The sequence below is a fragment of the Oryzias latipes genome, chromosome 17 (genome assembly GCF_053564925.1).
Source record: "Oryzias latipes strain Hd-rR chromosome 17, Olatipes_Hd-rR_3.1".
NCBI classification, from domain to species: Eukaryota; Metazoa; Chordata; class Actinopteri; order Beloniformes; family Adrianichthyidae; genus Oryzias; species Oryzias latipes.
The window spans coordinates 8419047-8437004 of NC_136253.1; the positions used below are offsets into that span (position 1 = coordinate 8419047).

The window sequence follows — 17958 nt, forward strand, 5'->3', positions numbered from 1 at the left end:
CTTAACTGTCACGCATGTAGGTGTGTGACATATATATTTACACACCTACAGGGGCTGTCGGGTGTCCTGCTTTAAATATTCCCCTGCTTTCAAGCCCGATCAATGTCATTCCCCCAAGAGTCATATAGTCCACTGTGATTGGTTGGTTCGTCAGCTCCGCGCACGACACTGAAAATGTGTCATTAATACAGACTGGCGGGTCGCATTAACATTAAACTTTCATATTACGGCGGAGGCCGCAAAATATCATCTTGGGGGCCGCAAATAGCTCGCGGGCCGCGAGTTTGAGATCCCTGCTTTAGAAGAACCAGGCCTGGTGGGGCTCACAGTCACACTGAACCACACAGATCAGGTTTTATTTGTCAGAAAAAGGCGATTTACAGTTTCCACAAAGACAACAGTATCAAACATGATGGGAGTGAAGCACTTCTCGAAGCATCACAGTGAGCCTGGCTTCTGTCGGCATGATCAGATGTAAAACCAAACGCCGGTCCACCGGAAAACCGGATCTGAGACGTTGGACCCTCAGGTCGGGTCTTAGATCCACTGATTGCTTTGTCTATCAAACTAAAAATGAAAAAGTGGCACATTTGCACGACCCCATCATGACGGCGGACACTGGAACACAATTCAGACAGTTTTCTGAATCAGTAAATGCCGGGAACGTTGACGAGTCACGTCGTCGTCCTTTTTTTCTGCGCGTTTGGACTGAACACAGACTTCCTGTGATGAAGTGACCACAGCATCACTGCGGCTCTCCGACTGAACACTTCCACAAATCTGACGAACCCAAAGACGTGGAGGCGGAGTCCAACCCGTCCAGCCTCGCCATCACCTGATCCAGCAGAGGATCAGGAGTTCAGACCAGCACTTCATCTGCCGGACAGTCCAGACTGGTGATAAAACTTGATCCGTGGAAATACTGTAATGGTCACCCCCCACCCCCCATAGTAAAACACGGCCCCCTCACTGCTACAAAAGACGTTTAGAAAAGAATGAGCCACAGATACAAGAAGTTTGTTCCTACGGACAGCAGATCAGGACAGCAGACCGAGACCCCCGCCACCTCCACTCGGTCCAGCTTCACAGGCCGGCTCCAACCAGGAGCCTCTAGCCATTTCCACAGCCGTTCTTCATGACGGACCGAGCGCTCAGTGCTGCGGTCGGTCCTGAAGCGGCGAGCGTGCGGCAAGCAAGCACCACCGTGAGCGCAAGCACAGACCCCACATGAGGACAGGCACTGGTTGGGCCGGTCTGCTGTCTTGATCTGCTACTTTCTACTGGGAGGAAATCACAAAGTTATAAAACGACGTTTGTCTGCTTTGTACAAAAGTCCTTCTTGCTCCATAAACCCGCCGTCACTGTCAGACTCACTACTGTCAGCTTTGAGCAGGAGTTTCCGGGTCGCTCTCCGACTCCACGCCGCCCAATGTGGGCACTTCTCTCCTCCTCTCCTCTATTTGTGTTCTTTAGTGGGGGCGAAGTACAGCTCCATGGGTTTGTTCACCTTCCAGTACTTTTCACTGACCAGCTCCAAGGAGAAGGAACCGTTCAGAACCTGGAACAGAACGCCGGTTTAGACAAGGCTGCCATCATAACGTCTATGCCGCTGCGGTTCTGTTTGGGCCGCACAGGCCCGGCTCTGAGCAAACTCACCGTGAACTGGTTTCCAGGAGTGGGGATGTAGATGGTGTACTGTTTCTCGGAGGCCGCCTCCATGTTGACGGGGCTGGCGTCGGCGTTTCTTCTCAGCTCCTCCAGAGCCAGACGGACAGCCAGGTATTTGGACAGGTGGTCCACCGTGGCGTTCCCGGACGTCTTGATGTAGCGAGGGACAAACTCCACGCTGTCTCGGCGTCACACATGGAATCACAGAGGTCCAGTTCAGGTCAAGGCTGCTACAGCTCTTCTGCCCCAAAGGTGCAGGAAGCCGACCCACCTGCTGTGGCTGTCATCTTTCTCCATCAGTGTGGGATGTGGCCGGAACACCAGCTCTATTTCACTGGCGCCGCCGTCCATCACAGAGTCCCCGCCTCCGTTCTCAACAGTATTATCCATGTCCAGCCCGCTGTCATCGCTCATCTTGGTGCGTTTAATGCTGGGCCCCGCCTCCTGCAGAAGGTCAGACAACAGAAGTCAACAGCCACCGAGGTCAGGCGCTGCCTCCTCAGAGCCACTCGCCGTCTGTGTGGCCTTTGGACTCGGCCCTGACGGCGCATGCAGGCCGACTTGTGTACATTTCACAGGTCATGACTAAAACACAAAACTTTCCAGGCCTGTCCTACGACAAGAACCCAGACATCCAGAGATGTTTCCGTGTTAAACGTCTGGATTCTTAACGTCTTCTGTTCCCTCACTTTTCACATGTGAAAATGGTTCCAGTCTCTTTTTGGAGTCTGTTCCTGAACCATTGAAGGTTTTCTCCACGACATAAATCGCTCTTTCTACAGTTTTCTGGACTCTGACATGACTATTTCTGTAGATCTGTCTAAAGAACAGAATTTAAACTCATCCGAGCAGCTTTCTGTTGACACTCCTGTGTGGTGGTTTACGGCCAGCTTCCCTGCAGGTAAACATACCTGGTTGCTATGGACTGAGGCGTTACTACAGTGGGAGGAGTCTCCGTTGTCCTCAGCGCCGCTGCCGTTTTCCACCGTGTGCCTCTTCCCGCGCTGCAGCCTAAGCATGACAGGACATTGACGGAGGCTTTTCGGTGAGAAGACGCTTTACCTGGAGAGCGGCCTCACCTGGTCATGGCTTGGATCTTAAGCCCCTCCTCTATGCTGTGGGACAGGGCCTGCTGGTTGTTGTGTTTACTGATGCGCGCCAAAACCCTCTCCTGGTGGGCTTCATACTCGTCTCGACTGGGATAGATCTTACCTGAAATGTGGAGGTCTTAGTTTCAGGACTTCCCTATGAGGAGCTTTTACATCAGACATTTAGCACCGGAGTCCAGACTGGTTCAGAACCAGCAGTCTGGGCTTTCGTGAAACACAGAAGGAAAACTGGTAGGACGAATCTGGATGTGCAGCTCCTAACAGGGATGACGGTAACGAGAGACGGACCCACGAGTGACAGGCGTAACAAAGACGTCCATCCTTCAACATGGCTGACCCGCTGAAAACATCAAGAACCGGAACAATGCAGACGAACACCAAGAACCGGAACAATGCAGACGAACATCAAGAATCGTAACAATGCAGACGAACTTCGAGAACCGTAACAATGCAGGCGAACATCGACAACCGGAACAATGCAGACCAACTTCGAGAACCGTAACAATGCAGACGAACATCAAGAACCGGAACAATGCAGACGAACATCGAGAACCGGAACAATGCAGACGAACTTCGAGAACCGGAACAAAGCAGACGAACTTCGAGAACCGGAACAATGCAGACGGACATCAAGAACCGGAACAACTCAGACGAACATCGAGAACCTGAACAACGCAGACGAACATCAAGAACCGGAACAAAGCAGACGAACATCAAGAACCGTAACAACGCAGACGAACATCAAGAACCGGAACAAAGCAGACGAACATTAAGAACCGGAACAACTCAGACGAACATCAAGAACTGGAACAATGCAGACGAACATCGAGAACCGGAACAATGCAGACGAACATCGATAACCGGAACAACGCAGACGAACATCGAGAACCGGAACAATGCAGACGAACATCGAGAATGGGCCTGGGGTGTCTGCGCCTCCGGGGGTGGGGCCCCGGGGCTGGGTGGGCCTGGCCCCCTTGCTGGGGGGGGGGGGCGGGGGACGGCTGTTTGACCACCGGGGGACAGTCTATCATCTGTCCCCAACTTACCCCCTTCCTCATATAACCTCATAATAGGGTGAGGGGGTGGGGGGCTTAGCCTGCGATGAGCCTTGGGGGGGGGGTTTACTAGGCAGTGACCCCCCTCCTGTGGTTGCCGTATGGAGTGGGCCCCCCCTCTTTCGGTTTTATTTGCACCTTAGACATGTAGGGCCCTTGGTAGGGGGGGTGCTTGGACATCACTGCCAGCAAGCAGCGGATGTCCTCCTAGCACCCTACCCGCCAATTTTAACCGCACCTTAGACATTTAGGGCCCCTTGGTGGGGAGGGTGAGGGGACGTCACTGTGAGTAATCAGGAGACGTCCCCTTAGTGCCCTACCCGCCAATTTTAACCGCACCCCCCTTAGTACACACACCCCTCCCCCCTCAATATATACATCCCAACATAAACACACACACATGCACACACACACTCTCTCAAACACACATACACGCACACACATTTTGCAAGGAAGGTGGGACCTAGGACCATCTGTCCCCTGCCTCTTCCCTGGTGGGGGGTACGGGCCCCTTTGCAACGGCGGCTGTGTCCCCGGGGTGCCGGCTTCCTGGGCCCGGCGGTGCTCTCTCCGCGCGGTGGGGGGGTTCACATTACATCTGAGCCGGGGGTGTTCGTGTCCCTGGGGGGTGGGTTCTGGTCCTTGCTCCTGAGTGCTGGGCCCCGCCAAATTTCCAACTGTGGCCGAGCCTGGTCGGGCCATATTTACAACACCCCTTGTGGGCCCTCTTTTTTCCCCGGGGTTCCCCCCTTCTGGGCGGGGGCGGCGGGCCCCTGCCTCGCTCCTCCCTGGACCAACCGTGGGCCGGGCGAATGGCTGCCTGGAGTGCGGAGTGGGTCTCCCTTGGGGGGTCCTGGCTCGTACCTGGGGTTGGGGCGGGGGGATGCCCGGAACTCCTGGGTGGTGGTGGGGTGCTCGTCTGGGGCTGTGGGCGTCCTTCTCCGGTGGGGCCCTGCGTTGGGTTCTCCCGGCGCGGCGGGGGGGCTGCTCTCCTGGTTGGGCTGGGGCGGCGCCCTCTTTCCCTCCGTGCCTCCCTGCTCTCTGGCTCTGGGGGCCTTGCGGCGGCCCTGCTGGCCCTGGCCTGGGTGGCGGGCTTGGTCGCCCGGGCGGCGGTTGTTCCCTGCCGGTTCCCGTGTGGCGTTGGGGGGATTCCGGCTGCCGCTGCTGGTGCGGTGGGGGTCTTGGGGTGGGGATGGCTGGGCACTCTCCCTCCTTCTTTTCACGTTCCACCATCCATTTTAGAAGAACATAAACACTCACCTGAGCACAGGTGTTAGCTCAACAGACTGAATGTGAGGGCAGAACCCACTGCCCCACAGCTAAGTTAAGTTCATTTGTTATATTTTTCTCTTGAATAAACCATTTCATTTTATTTCACACATTTCATAACAAAATTGACTTAATGACTTGTGCACACATTTAGTTAATTTTGTATTGTTTTGAGTAATTCTATTCTTTGAGTTCTGTTTGAGGCCTGATGCTGGGGCAGAGGCTGGAGCAGGAAACTTCCTGATGATGTGGCAGTGGGAGGAGCTGAAGAAGTTCCTGATGACTTGGAAAGGGAGGAGCATGGACAACTTCCATTTGGAGAAGATGGAGGGGAAAGACGAAGTGTATTCTTATGTTGGACTATTGTTTGTATTTTTTGGAATATGTTAAGCTTGCTTTGAGGTACAAGTTCAGTTTCTGTTGAAGCGTTAAATTACTAGTAATTTACTACTTTAATTAATATTTAGGTTTTGAATGTTTTGTATTTGTGCTCCCCTCCCTATTGTGTCATTGGTCTGATCAGCCAGTATAAAATCTCCCTAATGTTTCCTGTAAGGGGGTCAGTTTGAGTTCAGTTGGTTTGAGCTTTTGTTATTGATTCGCTCAGTTACATTTTTGTTAAGTTGACCCCATTTTAATTTGAGCCCCTGTCGTGTTGTGTTGGGTAAAATAAAAACCCCTGATTTGAAGATCTTTTTGTCCTGTGGCTCAATCTCTGCCGAGCGGACCCTGACAACTGGTGTCAGAAGTGGGATAACCCCACCATGAGCCCAGGTTTTTTTTTTTCTTCAATAATTTTTTGTACTTTCCCCTTTTTCTAATCCTTCATCCTCTTGGATTTTGAGTTATGCAGAAAAGTGGACGCAACATGAGAGGAGCCAAGGATGGCCCATTACCCCCTAAAATGACACAGGAGCAGCCAGATGAGGATCAGGAGGAAAATGGAGCTTCTGGAGGAGTGGACAGCTCTGAGGGCACAGGTAACGAGCCAAGTGTTGCAGACCTGGTCTCTATTTTTCGGTCTCACATGAGTCAGCAGGAAGCCAGAGATGCCAGGCAAATGGAAGAAAGTGCTCGACAAGAAAAACGATTCAGAGCACTCCAGCATCAGTTTCAACTACTGCAATTGGAAGTTCAGGCACGTACCACCTCAACACCTGAACTGGTTTTACCAGAGCCTGAACTTTCCAACCGGGGACCTCTAAAGACGGCTGACATTCCTCATGTAAACCCCAGTAATGTGGCTGAGGATCCAACATGCCAACCATCAGGTCAGTTCCGTCTGTATGAGCCTCGACTAGAAAAATTCACAGACAATGATGATGTGGAACATTATCTAATCACATTTGAACGGATTGCGCTAGCTTGTCAGTGGAAAAAAAGAGAATGGGTTTTCCATCTCATCCCTTTACTCACGGGCAAGGCTAGAGCTGCATATGTACAAATGGATATTGATGAGGCCCTGGATTATGATAATGTTAAAGCTGCAATTTTGTCAAAGTTTAACATCAACCCAGAGAACTACAGACAAAGATTTCGTTCTCTGGAGATACATGCTGATGAAAGCCCAAGAGAGCTTTATGCCAGGCTCAAAGAGCTCTACCTGAAGTGGATCCAGCCAATGGGTAAAACTGCTAATGAAATTGGTGAACTGATCATTTTGGAGCAATACTTGAGGATGCTTTCTCCTGAGCTGCAGGTGTGGATACGAGAACATAAGCCAGAGTCAGCAGCAGAAGCTTCTAAGATGGCAGAGGTGTTTGTTGCTGCCCGCCACAGGGGACAACCATGGAGTTATACTGCCTGGAAGGAGAAAGATGGCAACAACCCAGCTCCTCAGTATCGGCAACGAGCAGCCAGTAATGTGGGTGTGCAGTCGGTAAGGGGAGGCCAACCAGCCAGAGTACCAATTTGCTATCTATGTGGAGTAGAAGGACACACCAAACCCATGTGTCCTAAAAAGACAAAGCTCACTCAAATGTGTGTGGCTCCACGCTTTGAAGCACCTGATGGGCCTCCGGTGGGAGTGAAGTTGACACCTGTAGAAGTAAATGGAGAACTAATGACTGCTCTCATTGATACTGGCAGCGACCAGACTCTGGTGCATCAGCAATTCATCTCACCTCATCTGATCACTACAAAAACAATCCCAGTTTGTTGTGTACATGGAGATAAGAAATCCTATCCCACAGCAGATGTCTACATCAAAATTGCAGATCAAACGTATCTATTAAATGTTGGAGTTGTTGATAAACTGCCTTTTCCTGTTGTGTTGGGTTTAGACCTCCCTGTACTATTTGATTTGCTGGACACTGACCATTCATGTTATGTTGCAGTGACAAGGGCGAGAGCTAAGCATGTGGAACCACTTCCAACACTTAGTGCTCTACCTTTCTTTGATGCAGACTTGGAGGCTACACCCGGGAAGTCTCGTAAGTCCCGTAAGCAAAGGAGGAAGGAGAAGTTCCAACACACTGCTGTTAAATTCTCTGATGACCCTGAGCCAGAATTGCCGTTAAATTTCAGAATCCCAGACAACATTGTTGAAATGCAATGCAGTGACCCAACCCTAAAACATCTTTTCCAGAGGACGGAGGAGAAAAACACTGAGACTATGCAAAATCATGGTGGAGAAAACTTTGTTCTGAGGAAAGGCATTCTCTATCGCCAGCAGGGGTCAGCATTTAAACTAGTGGTTCCTGAGGCTGTCAGAGAAATTGTGCTGACTTTAGGACATTCAGTTCCCTGGGCTGGCCACTTGGGGAAGCACAGAACCATGAACCGCATTAGGAAACATTTCTACTGGCCTGGCTTGAGTAAGGATGTTGCAGTTTTTTGTAAAACTTGCCCTCAGTGCCAACTAACTTCTACCAGAGTCCCCTCCAGAGCTCCTCTACAACCATTACCAGTGATTAGCACCCCGTTTGAGAGGATAGGAATGGACATTGTTGGACCATTAGAAAGAAGCAAATCGGGCAATAGGTACATGTTGGTGATAACTGATTATGCCACCAAATACCCGGAGGTGTTCCCTTTAAAGACCATAAAGGCTAGAGAAGTTGCCTATTGCCTGGTGCAATTTTTTTCCAGAGTTGGGTTGCCTCTGGAGATCTTAACTGACCGGGGTACCAATTTTTTGTCCACGTTGCTGTCACAAGTATACCAACTGTTGGGCATCAAAAGCTTAAGAACCACTGCGTACCATCCTCAAACAGATGGCCTTACAGAGCGCTTCAATCAAACCATTAAGCAAATGCTAAGGAAATTTGTCAATGAGTCTGGAACAGATTGGGATAAGTGGTTGCCATACCTGTTATTTGCGTACAGAGAAGTACCACAAGCCTCCACTGGTTTTTCTCCATTCGAACTGTTATACGGACACGAAGTGAGAGGCCCTCTCTCTCTGCTCAAAGACATGTGGGAAGGGGATCGGCCTCATTCAGAGACTGTTAATGTTGTTTCTTTTGTTGTTCAGATGCGGGAACGGCTGGAAAAAATGAGTGAGCTGGCCCAAACACACATGGCAGAGGCTCAAAAACAGCAGAAGGTCTGGTATGATCGATCAGCTCGTCAGCGGTCATTCAGTCCTGGCCAGAAGGTGCTTGTTCTTCTTCCCAGCAGCGATAGCAAGTTGCTCGCAAAATGGCAAGGCCCCTTTGAGGTTTTGCAGAGAATTGGGCAGACCACCTATCGTGTCTCAACACCTGGACAATCACGCTCCACCCGGCTACTTCATGTTAATCTCCTGAAAGAGTGGGTGGAAAGGGCTGAAAAGGAACAACAAGTTCTGCTTATCAGAAGGATCCCGGAAGAGGATGAGGTGGATGAGCAGTATCTTTCCTCAACTCTCTCACCAAATCAGGATCTGGATCATCTCTCTAAAGAGCAGCAACTTCAGGTGAGAGCCTTGTGCAGTACACCAGTATTCCAGGAGAACCCTGGGCGAACTGACATCATTCAGCATGACATCATCTTAAAAGACGGAGCTGTCGTGAAACGCAGGAGCTACAGGTTGCCTGAACGCCTTTTGACCAACCTGAAGGAGGAGGTGGATCTGATGCTCTCTCTGGGTGTGATTGAGCCATCTAAGAGTGAGTGGTGCAGCCCTGTAGTATTGGTCCCGAAGAAAGATGGGAGCATTAGGTTCTGCATAGACTTTAGGTACCTGAATTCAGTCTCCAAGTTTGACTCTTATCCAACTCCTCGTATTGATGATCTGATAGAGCGACTGGGATGTGCCAAATACCTGACCACCATAGATTTATGCAAGGGCTATTGGCAGGTCCCACTGACTCGTCACTCCAGAGAGCTGACTGCCTTCCGAACCCCATGGGGGTTGTTTCAATTTACTGTTCTACCCTTTGGACTTCATGGAGCTCCAGCCACCTTTCAGCGCCTCATGAATCAGGTACTATGTGGAGTTTCAGAGTTTGCTGCAGCCTATTTGGATGATATTGTTATTTTCAGTAATACCTGGGATGAGCACCTTGGACATTTGGAGAGGGTGCTGGATTGTCTCCAGGGGGCGGGACTAACTGTCAATCCTTCCAAATGTGTCTTTGCTAAACCCGAAACCGACTATCTGGGCTACATCATCGGCAATGGAATGATAAAACCGCAAACTGACAAAGTTTCAGCTATTCAGTCCTGTCCATTGCCTGTCACTAAGAAGCAATTGAGATCTTTTTTGGGCATGGCTGGGTTTTATCACCGGTTCATCCCTCATTTTTCGGCCAGGGCAGCATTACTCACGGACCTAACTGGAGCCAGGAGTCCTAATAACCTCCAATGGACCAAAGAGGCAGAAGCAGCTTTTGAGGACATCAAGCGGGCATTAAGTAAGAACCCTGTCCTGTACAGTCCAAACTTTCAAAAGCCATTTATTCTACAGACAGATGCTTCTGATAGAGGTTTGGGGGCAGTGCTTCTACAAGGCCCTCCAGACGACAGACATCCTGTGGCCTTCATCAGTCGGAAACTGTTTCCACGAGAGGTTCATTATTCAACCGTGGAGAAAGAAGCGCTGGGAATAAAGTGGGCCCTAGACTCCTTCAAGTACTACCTTCTTGGACGGGAGTTTACACTGGAAACCGACCACAAGGCCCTACAGTGGCTGGCAAGGATGAAGGACACAAATGGGAGAATTACCAGATGGTACCTAGCCATCCAACCATACTACTTCACCATCCACCACATCCCAGGAAGGAACAATTCCACTGCGGACTTCCTCTCTCGCTGTCCCAGCGAGAGTCTTGAGGGGGAGGGTGTGTGAGGGCAGAACCCACTGCCCCACAGCTAAGTTAAGTTCATTTGTTATATTTTTCTCTTGAATAAACCATTTCATTTTATTTCACACATTTCATAACAAAATTGACTTAATGACTTGTGCACACATTTAGTTAATTTTGTATTGTTTTGAGTAATTCTATTCTTTGAGTTCTGTTTGAGGCCTGATGCTGGGGCAGAGGCTGGAGCAGGAAACTTCCTGATGATGTGGCAGTGGGAGGAGCTGAAGAAGTTCCTGATGACTTGGAAAGGGAGGAGCATGGACAACTTCCATTTGGAGAAGATGGAGGGGAAAGACGAAGTGTATTCTTATGTTGGACTATTGTTTGTATTTTTTGGAATATGTTAAGCTTGCTTTGAGGTACAAGTTCAGTTTCTGTTGAAGCGTTAAATTACTAGTAATTTACTACTTTAATTAATATTTAGGTTTTGAATGTTTTGTATTTGTGCTCCCCTCCCTATTGTGTCATTGGTCTGATCAGCCAGTATAAAATCTCCCTAATGTTTCCTGTAAGGGGGTCAGTTTGAGTTCAGTTGGTTTGAGCTTTTGTTATTGATTCGCTCAGTTACATTTTTGTTAAGTTGACCCCATTTTAATTTGAGCCCCTGTCGTGTTGTGTTGGGTAAAATAAAAACCCCTGATTTGAAGATCTTTTTGTCCTGTGGCTCAATCTCTGCCGAGCGGACCCTGACACTGAATGACTGAAATATTTCACACTAGTTGGTTTTAAGGCATAAGTATGCGTGTGAACACTATCTGTTTTGTGTACATGTCGACAGGTGGACATTTTTGCAACTAACAGGTGTGTTTATAACATTTGAGTGTGTGTGTGGACAGGCTCCGCCCTTTTTAGTTTTTTTTTTTTTTCATTTGAACCTTACCATAATGATTAACAACCACTAAACTTGCTGCTTTATGCTGCTTCATGGTCTTATCCCCCTTCCGCTCCTATTATCACCCCCTACCCCCCCTCTCTATAACGTCCCTCTCTCTTCTTCCCCTCTTTCCTTTTCCGTCCGGTCCAACACCAAAGATTTTCAGACATGTTTGAAATTAATAAAGTTTGGCCTCAATTACAAAAGGGGTTTATTCAGACATACCTTTGGTTTGTCTGAAGATTAATAACCCCTCTTGTTAAAGTAAAATATGTCCAACCCAAGAGGCCCTCAGCTCTCATCTGTCTGCCTAGCTGTTGGACAGGACAAGTTAAAAAAGAAAAAAAAAAAAAGAAAAAAGAAGAAAGAAAAAGAAGAAGAAAAGAGAAAAAAAAAAAAAAAAAAAAAAAAAAAAAAAAAAGAAAAAAAAAAAAACAAACAAACAAAGAACCGGAACAATGCAGACGAACATCAAGAACCGGAACAACGCAGACGAACATCAAGAACCGTAACAATGCAGACGAACTTCGAGAACCGTAACAATGCAGACGAACATCGAGAACCGTAACAATGCAGACGAACATCAAGAACCGGAACAATGCAGACTAACATCGAGAACCGTAACAACGCAGACGAACGTCGAGAACCAGAACAACGCAGACGAACATCGAGAACTGGAACAATGCAGACAAACTTCGAGAACTGTAACAATCCAGACGAACTTCGAGAACCGTAACAATGCAGACGAACATCAAGAACCGTAACAATGCAGACGAACTTCGAGAACCGTAACAATGCAGACGTACATCAAGAACCGTAACAACGCAGACGAATATCAAGAACCGGAACAAAGCAGACGAACATCAAGAACCGGAACAACGCAGACGAACATCGAGAACTGGAACAATGCAGACGTACATCAAGAACCGTAACAATGCAGACGAACATCGAGAACCGTAACAATGCAGACGAACATCGCGAACCGGAACAACTCAGACGAACATCGCGAACCTGAACAACGCAGACGAACTTCGAGAACCGGAACAACGCAGACGAATTTCAAGAACCGGAAAAAAGCAGACGAATATCGAGAACCGGAACAACTCAGACGAACATCGAGAACTGGAACAATGCAGACGAACATCGAGAACCGGAAGAAAGCAGACGAACATCGAGAACCGGAACAAAGCAGACGAACATCGAGAACCGGAACAATGCAGACGAACATCGATAACCGGAACAACGCAGTCGAACATCGATAACCGGAACAATGCAGACGAACATCGAGAACCGGAACAATGCAGACGAACATCGAGAACTGGAACAATGCAGACGAACATCGAGAACCGTAACAACGCAGAAGAACTTTGAGAACCGGAACAATGCAGACGAACATCGAGAACCGGAACAATGCAGACGAACATCGAGAACTTGAACAATGCAGACGAACATCGAGAACCGGAACAACGCATACGAACATCGAGAACCGGAACAACGCAGACGAACATCGAGAACCGGAACAATGCAGACGAACATCGAGAACTGGAACAATGCAGACGAACATCGAGAACCGGAACAACGCATACGAACTTCGAGAACCGTAACAACGCAGACGAACATCGAGAACCGGAACAATGCAGACGAACATCGAGAACCGGAACAATGCAGACGAACTTCGATAACCGGAACAACGCAGACGAACATCGAGAACCGGAACAACGCAGACAAACATCGAGAACCGGAACAACGCAGACGAACATCAAGAACCGGAACAACGCAGACGAACATCAAGAACCGGAACAACGCAGACGAACATCAAGAACCGGAACAATGCAGACGAACTTCGAGAACCGGAACAACGCATACGAACTTCGAGAACCGGAACAACGCAGACGAACATCAAGAACCGGAACAATGGAGACAAATATCAAGAACAAGATCTGATTTATGCTCCTGTTACAGAGGCTCATCAGCGCTCAGGTGTGTTTTCTGCTCCAAACACACTTTCACCAGCAGAAAGGTGAGGAACAGGTCAGGATTGTGGCGTTTCATTGGCCGCTGGTCAGAGCACATCTTTGTACTTACTGATCAGAGCATCGAAGTTGGGGTCTGGACGCAGCGACCTCTTTGACACCAGCTTCTTACGACAGGTAGGACACTCTTTGTTCCTGCACAGGAGAATACGTCCAGTCAGTGCAGAGCTCCATCTATCCTCTGTATCTCTAGTAATGATGTTTACGGCGGGGTCAGCGCCATGCCGCGTTTGCTGAGCAGCCAGAGTTCATCCCTGCACGTCTGAATGTCAACGTTCAGTTTGGATGGAAGTTCAAAATCATCTGAACGCATCAAAAGCAGTTTGGAGACCTGCTAGAGTTTTTGATGGTCTAACATCAAGTAGAACTGAACTAATCATTGTTTTCAGCGTTACTCCTAGGGTCCAGAGCCATGGCCCCGCCCTCAGAGGTTTGACTAACGCTGAAAACATTCTACCTGCAGACCCCAACACAAGAGAAAAGTCTGACTGGAGAAAAGATCTCAGGACGCTGCTCTGAACTCTGGATGTTTCCCACTTTCAGTCTGTTGTTGCTTCAATCCTAGCATGAAGCAGAGGGAAACCGTCCTGAGCTTCAGCAAACGTCTTAAGTTTAAGATGGATTTAAGTTCAAATCAGAAAAACGCACAAGAGATCTAAAGATCAAATGGATCTAAAGATCGAATGGATCTAATGGATCTAAAGCTAGTTTGAGAGGAAATAAATCACATGTTCCACCCTCCATGTTTGTGAAGCCTCAGCAATAAAAACCTCATAATCTTACAAAAATGTAAACTTATTTGTAATTTAACTAGACTATTTACACCCCCCTCCAAAATAACAACAACAAATAAATAAATAATAATCCAGTTTTAAAAACCCAAAGTACTCTTTTGACTTCAACTAATCTATCATGATTTTGACGTTTTTGCTCAAACTAAAACTCTGCTGCTGGTTGGAACCACTCGTCTGTCCTGACCGTCTCTCCCTCGTCTGTCCTAACCCCGTCTCTCTGGACTGCTTGATGCTGACTACCTCACTCAGGTGTTTTCAGCCAATTAGGGTGTGGAACCACCTGACTCAGCAGCAAGGAGGGGAGGGAGAGCTGGAAAACATTCAGGGTTGTGGCTCTAGAGGACCAGAGCTTGGTCCCAGTGGTGGTCCCTGAGACTATTGGTGGTCCCTGAGACCACCACAGGGGCTTCTGCCTCGCATTACAAAGCTTCAGAAGGATAAAGGTCCAGTTGAGCAGGGAAACCAACCCAGATCTCAATGCTGTGATGATGCAGTCAGCACAGAAACGGTGCAGACATTCTTTGGTCGTCATTGTGTTCTTCAGCATGTCCAGGCAGATGGGACACATAAGTTCACTGTGCAAGGATCGAGGCGACACTGCAATCTCCAGTCCGTCTGTTATGGCCTCCTGAGACAGAGACAACCACATGTTATACATAAACACTACCGTCTCTAGAGGCAAATGTAAAAACAACTATGAAGCTAAAAAGTCCAAGAACACACGACTAGAGTTGGAAATAAAGTAAAAACACCATTTTTTCTGAAAATCACATTTTGTGTTATAAAGTTTGACAGTTTTAAAGAAAAAAAAAGTCTGAGCATTTCTTTGGCAAAAAAAAAAATCATCACGTTTTTACAGTTTTTCTCTAAATGTAATACAACTCAAATAAAACAGTTGAATAAAGTGAGTCTGTCTCAGAGAGCAGAAGAACCAACAGATCAATACAGTCCAGATCTTTGAAAAAGGTCCATTTGTCCTATAAAGGGACCAACGGGTCAAACAGATGGGATCCTGTGTTTGTCCTGAACCAAAGCGCCGATGGACAGAAGACGAGACGCCTCCAGCTGAACTGGACTCTGTAATGGAGTGTCTGCCACCAGAAAGCAATGCAGGCTACGAGGAGGCCAGGTGACGTACCTGTGGAGTTCTCTGCAGTTCATACAGACTCAGCTCCCAGGTCTTACTGAGGGGCTGAACCCCATTGGTCTGAACGGTTTGGGTCATGCTGCAACACAGAAAACAGAAACCACCCATCATCACACTGCTGATGGTTTCTACGTCACAGAAGAAGAAGCTGAAGCTCCAGCTTCATCATGTGGTCTTACTTCTGAAACAGTAGGCGGTTAGTGACACAAATGACCTCAAAGGCCAACGGCGTAAACGTTTATAGTGCTCTACAGTCCCCGTCCCATTCACACACTGATGGCGGTGCCGCTGCTGAACGCCAACCTGTAACCACCAGGACCAATGAGGGGATCAGCGGATAGCCTGAGGACACTCTAGAGAGACTCTGAACCTGCACCCTTCTGACCAGAGGTTAACCGCTCGAACTCTGCACCACGACTGCCACAGATAAAGAAAGTCACTCTGGTTTGCTGGTAAAAACATTTCTTAATCAAAGTGAGAGGAAAATAAAACCGACTCGTTGTTTTCTCGAAGCTAAAGTCAGATGAAGGTTGCTCATTTTACACAAAAAAGGCCAAACTCCCACCGTCACAGTCAGAGTAAAGCCGACGCTGCAACCACAGCTGTTTCAGGAGCCGGGTATACAGGTCTAACAGGATTTCTTTCACTCTTTGGGCTCAACCGTGAAACTTATAAAAGGACCTAGCAAAAACATAAAACCACAAAAAGAATATTTTTTGTCATCATTACATTGTCGGTTCTTTTGACAAAACAGGAGCTTTGTTTGAAACAAACCTGTGAGGTTCATCATAAAATATTGATTTGTATTTAGGGTTTCATGAGCTCACTCCTGTAGACAGATCTGGTTGTTTTGTTAGTTCTACCAATTTAGGGAGTAAGATTTGTGATGTTAAATGAAGCCCCAAAAAGAATCTGTCAATCACACAACACAGACCAATCTATGACATCTGAGTTTTGGTTTTTCACCTTGGTCAGTACATATGGCGCAGATCCAGTATTCATGCTAGATAACTTTCAGCTGAAAGGATGGACAAACATCAAAATCCAATTTTAACATTTCCTTTGGATTTTTGGAAATTACTTTAGTATTACAAATTGTTTTTTTAATGGGAAAAATCTTGCTTTTTTAATTCTTTGTTTAGCTTTGTTAGTTGTGATCTGTGATGTTTTTTTGCTTTGTTGGTTGTGATCTGTGATGTTTTTGTGTGGAGTGATTTGTACTTCAGGGCCACCGTAGATCACCCCTCAGGGAAAACATTGCAGCCAGAACCGAGCTCTGCCCCAAACCAGAGACGCACGTGACCTTTAGGAACACGTTGTGTTTGAAAGCAGGACACTAGCTCCTTCTGGAGGACAGCGCGCGATCAGAAAACCTTTTCAAAATAAAGCACCACCGTTATCGCACGCGGGTTTTAAATCGTTTCATGACCAGACACGCAAACATCGCTCCTATGTCAGCCTTTTTTTTTCTGAATGAATGTCCTGCTGTAGCCCACTTCCCTTTTAACGGTTGACACGAGGTCATTGGGACCCTCAGATCGCCAAGAACAGAAGCCCCCGCTCACTTTAAGTGTGGAGTCATTCGGTAATAATGTATTCGGTCATGTTTGGTTTGTCGTGAAAAAGCGGCAGATCTGTAGTAGTTGCTTCGCGGTCTTTCGTGGGTCGTTCTGATTAAGGCCGGCATCTTTGAGTCCAAAAGGGGACGCAGGGACCGGAGTCCCGGATGTTTTCAGCAGCAAATCCCCCCCCCCCCCCCCTCCCTCCCCGCAGCCCCACCAGCCGCGGAACACGCACCCCAACGGAACCGATACCGAATGTGGCTAAAGCTAACAGAGTTAGCATCACTGTAGCTACTCAGCTGAGCGCGTGCACAACAAACAGTCCCCTTCCGCCGGGCACAAAGCCGACATCAAGGCTAGGCTGTTTTCTTCAGTGTCACAAATGTCTACAATAGCAGCTCACGTCGTTAATGTCGCGTAGGGTTCGTGGACGTCTTCAAGGCTGGAACACAACAACAGCCCCTTACGTTACGTGAACAGAGAGCGCCGCCTCCAGCGGAAGGTCCTTGTTTGTCGGGACCGGAATGCCCAAGCTCCGCAAAAGGCGCGCGCGAAGTAACCGGACTCTGTCTGCAACTCACCCCATGTAAACATACGACAATATGCTGTTGTTTTACTTACGTGTTTAGCTGTGAACGGCGGGCCAACCCGAGCCGACGCGCTAAGGTGAAGCAATATGGCTGGAACCCTGCAAAGTGGTGCATTCTGGGAAATGTAGGACATTTTTGACTAGTCTTTAGAAACCTCATCCAGAAGACTACTGAGCATGAATTGTGTTGAAAACGCAATTACTATATCTTGAGCACTAAATAATATAATGTGTGCACAAAAAAGTACAAACAAGAAGAATTACTTGTTTACATGAAAATAAAAACTTATTAACAAAATAGCAAAGTCCTTGGAAAGATTTCTTTTGAAAAAAACAATGATTGTGAGGCAATTCCCATTGACAGCAAAGTGTAGAAGTATGCGAGCAATAACATGAAAGCTGCTGGTGTCCATTGGATTTTTACGAGATTAATCTTTGGTAAGCCACTGTGCCTCAAAAACACAATGGTACTTTAAATTGAGATCTTTGACGTTATTTGCTAAGGTTTGGCACAATTTCAATATAGGAGATCTACTTTACCTCCAGATACTCTGGGCTGTTGCTTGG

At 47.8% G+C, this 17958-nt stretch overlaps 2 protein-coding genes across 3 annotated transcripts; one reads left to right on the top strand and one right to left on the bottom strand.

Annotated features, from left to right (window-relative positions):
- Positions 1 to 329: 329 nt before the first annotated feature.
- Positions 330 to 17568, bottom strand: rnf2 (ring finger protein 2). Of its 2 annotated transcripts, none has more exons than XM_004078662.5 (9): positions 17424 to 17568; positions 15232 to 15319; positions 14561 to 14721; positions 13352 to 13434; positions 2748 to 2880; positions 2580 to 2679; positions 1940 to 2112; positions 1657 to 1846; positions 330 to 1558 (listed from the first exon to the last, which is right to left on the bottom strand). In XM_004078662.5, exons 1-9 carry the CDS (start codon positions 17549 to 17551, stop codon positions 1457 to 1459), a joined length of 1158 nt encoding a protein of 385 aa, XP_004078710.3. In that variant the 5' UTR covers positions 17552 to 17568; the 3' UTR covers positions 330 to 1456. The 2 variants fall into 2 exon arrangements, with proteins under 2 accessions (XP_004078710.3, XP_011484443.1); XM_011486141.4 differs by having other exon boundaries at positions 17206 to 17433.
- LOC144986666 (uncharacterized) lies at positions 5737 to 11038 on the top strand. The gene is made up of 2 exons (XM_078934339.1): positions 5737 to 5878; positions 5950 to 11038. Exons 1-2 carry the CDS (start codon positions 5869 to 5871, stop codon positions 10374 to 10376), a joined length of 4437 nt encoding a protein of 1478 aa, XP_078790465.1. The 5' UTR covers positions 5737 to 5868; the 3' UTR covers positions 10377 to 11038.
- Positions 17569 to 17958: the final 390 nt, after the last annotated feature.

Bases quoted from the DNA above. Each gene is read 5' to 3' on its own strand.
- rnf2 (XM_004078662.5), bottom strand. From the start codon at position 17,551: ATGAGGTTTCTAAAGACTAGTCAAAAATGTCCTACATTTCCCAGAATG. The intron at 14,722-15,231 runs GTACGTCACCTG...TCTCTGTCTCAG, and splicing joins AACTGCAGAGAACTCCACAG to GAGGCCATAACAGACGGACT. The intron at 13,435-14,560 runs GTTGGTTTCCCT...TCTCCTGTGCAG, and splicing joins ATCACAGCATTGAGATCTGG to GAACAAAGAGTGTCCTACCT.